This window comes from Zeus faber, assembly GCF_960531495.2.
Source record: "Zeus faber genome assembly, chromosome: 3".
NCBI lineage: Eukaryota > Metazoa > Chordata > Actinopteri > Zeiformes > Zeidae > Zeus > Zeus faber.
Window position 1 is genome coordinate 997,295 of NC_137190.1, and position 5,527 is coordinate 1,002,821.

The following is a 5,527-nucleotide window of genomic DNA, read 5'->3' on the forward strand; positions in this document are numbered from 1 at the left end:
ACTACTCTGTAGGATAGCACTGAGACGTACTGCGAGGCCTTTTAGAAGGAAGTTATGAAGAAGGAACTTTTCATGTTGACTCATACATCGATGAACGAACATTAAACAAAGAACCAAACTATGACATCACATCTGATCAGAGGAAACAGAGTGAGACAGAAAGTAGATGGAGCGTCTTAAATAACAGCAGCAGACAGCTCACCTCATGACAAGAAGAACTTTATTGATGCTGTATTGTACAGTATCCCCCCGTTCTAGATACACATGCAACATTCATTAATACTTTATAAGATTATTATACATAATAAATTAATCTGTTCCTGATTAAAATGAAAATAACAGATGCTCAGCACTGCCACGCAGGACACAGATTGTAGAAGCCGGAGGAAGGTCCTTGATAACATCATAACCTCCATATAAAGCGTCAGAAATGGGCTCCTGCAGCTTACAGAGCCGCTCTGTCTGGATGGGCCCCTCCCCGCGGCTCCAGAGCGTCCGGCTCCAGAGCGTCCTGATGCTTCTGGGGGACACTGCGGCCTTTGAGGCCGGGCCTCGGCCGTCCTTCCTCCCCACGTGGCTCTGATGTCAGAGGCTGCGTCGCTGAACACTGGAGGCCTGTCAGAGCTTGTTCCCTCTCGGCCGCGACGCGGCACAGAGCTGCGATTCTGCACCGCGGCACAAGGGCACAATGGCACAACTGCACAAGGGCACAACTGCTACCTTCTTCTGCGCAGGCCGGCCTCCATGCGGCCCAGCTCCTCGTAGGAGCGGTAGAAGAGCTCCATCTCGCCGCCGCCCCATCCCCTCCACACACACAGCGCCCACTCGCCGCTCTGCGCCTGGAAGCCGCAAACCACCACGTCCTTCGCCACCAGCCCCGCCTCCGCCATGACGCTGCAAAGAGGAAGAGGAAGAGAAGAGGAAAAGGGGATGCATTGGTGACGCTCCAGAGCTGCGCTGCGGTGGCCTCGTGCACTGTAATTAGTGTGTGCACGTCTTCCTAGAAACCGGCAGCTATTCCAGGAAGCAGCTCGCTGGAAAGCCGCTGAGGACACTGGACGCTCTGTTAAGTGGAAAATGAGCCTCTGTGCACAGCTGCTGAAAGAAAAACTGATCCCCAAAATATTCTGTCCTGGACGACGGAGAGAAAGAAAGAACAACTAAGATCAAGTCAAAAAGTGAAACTACGTTGTCACATAATAATACTGAACAATTACTACAGCTGATACACATACACACACACACACACACACACACACACACACACACACACACACACACACACACAGACAGACAGACAGACAGACAGACAGACAGACAGACAGACAGACAGACACACATATAGACACACACACACAGACACACATATACACACACACACACAGACACACATACACACACACACACACACACACACACACACACACACACACACACACACACACACAGACAGACAGACAGAGACACACACAAACAGTCTCTACAGGTGCAGGCTGTAACATGTGTTTACTGAAGGTTTCTGCTCAAAGCTGCTTCTCTCTTGTGCAGGAGCAGCTGCTGCTCTTCATGGAATAATTACAGAGACGGCGAAGCAGGAGATCCACCAGGAAGGACCTCACCCCCCGCTGTGGGTGTCGGCTCGCTGCTGCTCCGTCACGTCGCTGCTGCTACTCCGTGCTCTCATCGATAGATGAGATAGACTATGACAGCACCACACCCAAACCTGATTTTCATTTGTAAACAAAGGGCATTCATTTGGAGTTGCCAAGCGCTGTGCAGGGATTTGCTCCAATTCAGACACAAGCGCATCAGTGAGGTCAGAGGTCAGGCTCTGATGTCAGGGCTCAGTCCACGTCTTCCACCAGAGTCATGAAACCATTTCTTCATGGACCTCGCTCTGTGCACAGGAAACAGAACAGAGCCCTCCCCAAACTGCTGCCACAAAGTTGGAAGCGCACGCTTCTCTAGGAGGTCACTGTATGATGTAGCTATACGATTTCCCTTCACTGCAATGGAAGAGCCACGCCCAAACCACAAAGACCAGCCCAGACCATCGTTCCTCCAGCACCAGACTCTACAGTTGGAAGGATGCGTTCAGGCAGGAAGCTCCTGGATCCACCAAACCCAGACTGGTCTATCAGACGCCAGACGGTGAAGCCTGATTCACCGCTCCAGAGTCCAATGGCCGCACGCTTTACACCGCTCCGGCCGACGCTTGGCATTGCGCGCGGTGATCTCAGGACTGTCTGTGGCCGCTCGGCCGTAGAAACCCAGTTGATGAAGCGCACGGCGAGCAGTTCCCGTGCTGACATTGCTCCCAGACGCCGTTTGGAACTCGCCAGTGAGCGCTGAGGAGAGACCATGTTCCAGCGTTCTGGGATGGGGTGTGGCGTACCGCGCCACCGCCTGGCTGAGCTGTTGTTGCTCCGAGACGTTTCCATTTCACAACAGAGCTGAGGGTTGGGCAGGGCGGGGCTAGCAGGACACCCACCCAAAAGTCACGGAGCTCTTGAGTTGGAGCCGTACGCCTGAAGGAGTGATGGTGGTGGAACATCCCAACCCAGTAACAATCTACTTACTACAGGCCAGGGAGTGTAGAGAGAGAGTTGCCGATGTGGTCAACCATCTGGTGCAGTCTGGTTGCCTCTACTGGTCAGGTAGTATCCCAAGTATCCCAAGTATCAACAAGTAGTAGACTTTCCATGTGTAAAAACTAAACTTGCTTTCACACATGCACTGCAACCCTGAAAGTATCCGGACATGACCCAGACTGTACCCAGCCAGCATCCTAAAACAATGTCTGACTGAGCGCTATGTGTGAACAGAGCAGGCGATTGTCCAGATCATTCGCAGCGAGCGAGTGGGCGTGTCACATGTTGATGACGTCTCTATCATGCTCCAGTTATTTACCTTCATACGGATCTTGCTGCTTCCTACTCCTTTCTGCTTTCCTTTGTATTCCTTTCCACTCTTTAGATGATATTATGTCCAAATACATGGAGTATCAACGCAAAAAAAATCCCAATTCCTGCAGCGTCATTGCATCACGTCCTGTGTTATACCTCTGTATGTTTAGAAACCACTCTGTGAGAACATTGAAATATGGATAATTATTTTTTTATAGGCTCTTTATAGTTATAAAAGGATTCCATTGTGTCAACGCACAGCTGATGCATGTTGTCACCTTCAACCTCAAGAGAAATAAGAGATGGAGAAAAAGAGGTTGCACAAGGTGGAAGCTCTTTTAAGGATGACTTTACATTTCAGATCAGCACCACGTGGTGGGTGGGTGGGTGGGTGGGTGGGTGGGTGGGTGGGTGTGTGTGTGTGTGTGTGTGTGTGTGTGTGTCTCACCCTAAACATGGCAGCCCAGGTGGCATGAGAACAGCGATGACTCGGCCAATCATTTCCTCCGCCTGCTTCTGCATTTCGACAACCAACACATCACCACCACGCCTGCGAACCACACACAAACACACACACACACACACACACACACACACACACACAACAGTATACAGTAAATGTGCGGTCGTTGTACTTCCACTAAACAGGAGCGTGTACTGGCAGTGAATCGGGACAACGTGACGCAGAGTGACGCACTGACTCCTACATATGAGCCCTGATCCAGTAAATGAAACACACCATCATTTAAATAGAATGATTTCACCTTCTGTTTGGGATAAAGTCCTACTTTACTTTTTTCAGCTTTGCTCGTTTTTTTTATGCACCTTGACAAATCTCTTGACAAATGAATATGATAATGAATTTTAAAAATAAATATATTTAATTATTAACAGGTCATGAGTGCTGAGGTCTGGGCCGTGTCGTACCGTGGGACCCACAGCGTCCCGTTCACGGAGAGCAGGGTGAAGGCCTGAAGGTTTGTCGGGGCCGCGTGGTCCGCCACGTCACAGGGCGGGGCGGCGCCGCGGCGGTCCAATCCCGTGGGGGTGGGGGCGGAGTGGGAGGAGTCCGTCAGGGAGTCGTCCAGCCGCAGGATCTGGGTTCCGGCCTCCTCGCTGTGAAGCATGGTGACCCCCGCCCAACCCAGCATGCTCGGCTCCTCCGCCGGGTCCGAGAGGAGGGCGGAGGCGCCGACGGGACGCTGCACGCTGAAGGTGTCGCGCAGGGGGGCGGGGTCACCACAGCTGCAAGGGATAGATCCAAACGCTAGGGTAGAACATGCTGGGAAAATATACCGTGTACACTGTACATATGATATATTCCATGTACTCTGAACGGACTGAACACGCGGCTCATTCACATTTTAAACTTTGCTTTCAGCAAATTTTTCCATCGGGATCATAAAGACGATCAGATTTGATCGGCTCCATCTCTTCCGTCCTGGTTGCATTTGCACCCTAACGGAACAAACCCTGTTCCTAGCAGCGGGATCCCCAGGGGGCCGACTCCGCTCAGAGGTGCGTGTGGAGTCTCACCTGTAGGTGGCGCAGCGCTGGAAGCTGTGGGCGTCGTACAGCAGCAGGACACCGCCGCTCTCGTCCAGCGTCCACACCCCCTCCCCGCCCCACGCCGCTGGGCCGCACGCCAGCGCCGCCACCCGGGACGGGTGGGGGTAGAGGTCCAGCCGCCGCAGGGCTCGTAGGGTCCCACAGTCCAGGACCAGGACCCCCGGGCCGTTAGAGAACCAGAGCTGGGGGGGGGGGGGGGGGGGGTAATTGCTGTGATTATGAAACATTTGGCATTTTTTGTTCAGTTTGTGTTTTTCACGTCTCAGTTTGATAAATAAGCAGAGTAACAAAAGTATTTCTTAGCAGTTCATGCGTACTTAAATCTGGAGTTGAGCATAATGTACAAAGTCAGGAGAACGAGGCTCAAACACGGAGGTGTTGTCTCCTGACATGATGGAGTCATGCGGTGTCACCTCTTCTAACCCTTTAAAGGTCACCTGCGCTGCTCCCACCTGAGAGCCGCCGCCCACCAGCACCATGCTGCCGACGGGGAAGGCCTCCTGCCGGGGGTCCGCGTCGTCCAGGCCCAACGCCTTGTTGATGGAGCGGGAGCAGAGGTAGGACTCCCCGTCCAGAGGGAGGCCCTCCACCACGCTGTACACGCCCAGGAGCCCGTCCGCCATGCCCACAAACACCCGGCCCAGGCTCTGACGGCGGGGAAGAGGACATCACTTCTACCTGTTGTCTTCACCTTCATGCATCTACAAGCATCACTGAACTGAAGCCAAAAGACAGAGCTTATACGAAGCCTAACCCTGAGTGAGTGTGTTGAGGACACAGAGACATGAGATGATATATTGTTCTGACTTCATCACATGTTTTCATGATATAAAACAGAATTAAATACAACAAAACACGTTTTTGATGATTGCATTTTGGGCAGACCTATTATTAGACGCTATAGCTAAATGTGGAAAGGTTTGTCGCTCCTCGATGTCCCCGTCGTCCCCGGGGCCCCGGGTTCTTCCTGAGGCTCCAGGTGACGTGACATCATCAGTCTGACCTGGACCCTCTCTCATCGCCACGGAGACCTGTGAACTTTGACCTCCTGC

General features: G+C 52.5%; 1 protein-coding gene across 2 annotated transcripts in view; it reads right to left on the bottom strand.

Moving 5' to 3' along the window:
• Positions 1-203: 203 nt before the first annotated feature.
• lrrk1 (leucine-rich repeat kinase 1) overlaps positions 204-5,527 on the bottom strand; it is a 58,378-nt gene continuing 53,054 nt past the window's right edge. For both annotated transcript variants that reach the window (XM_079997775.1, XM_079997774.1), the window contains exons 33-37: positions 4,928-5,122; positions 4,443-4,657; positions 3,834-4,151; positions 3,355-3,456; positions 204-894 (exon numbers count right to left, since the gene is read on the bottom strand). In XM_079997775.1, the coding sequence (XP_079853901.1) occupies positions 717-894; positions 3,355-3,456; positions 3,834-4,151; positions 4,443-4,657; positions 4,928-5,122 (1,008 nt within the window). In that variant the 3' untranslated portion in view covers positions 204-716. The remainder of the gene's footprint in view (positions 895-3,354; positions 3,457-3,833; positions 4,152-4,442; positions 4,658-4,927; positions 5,123-5,527) is intronic.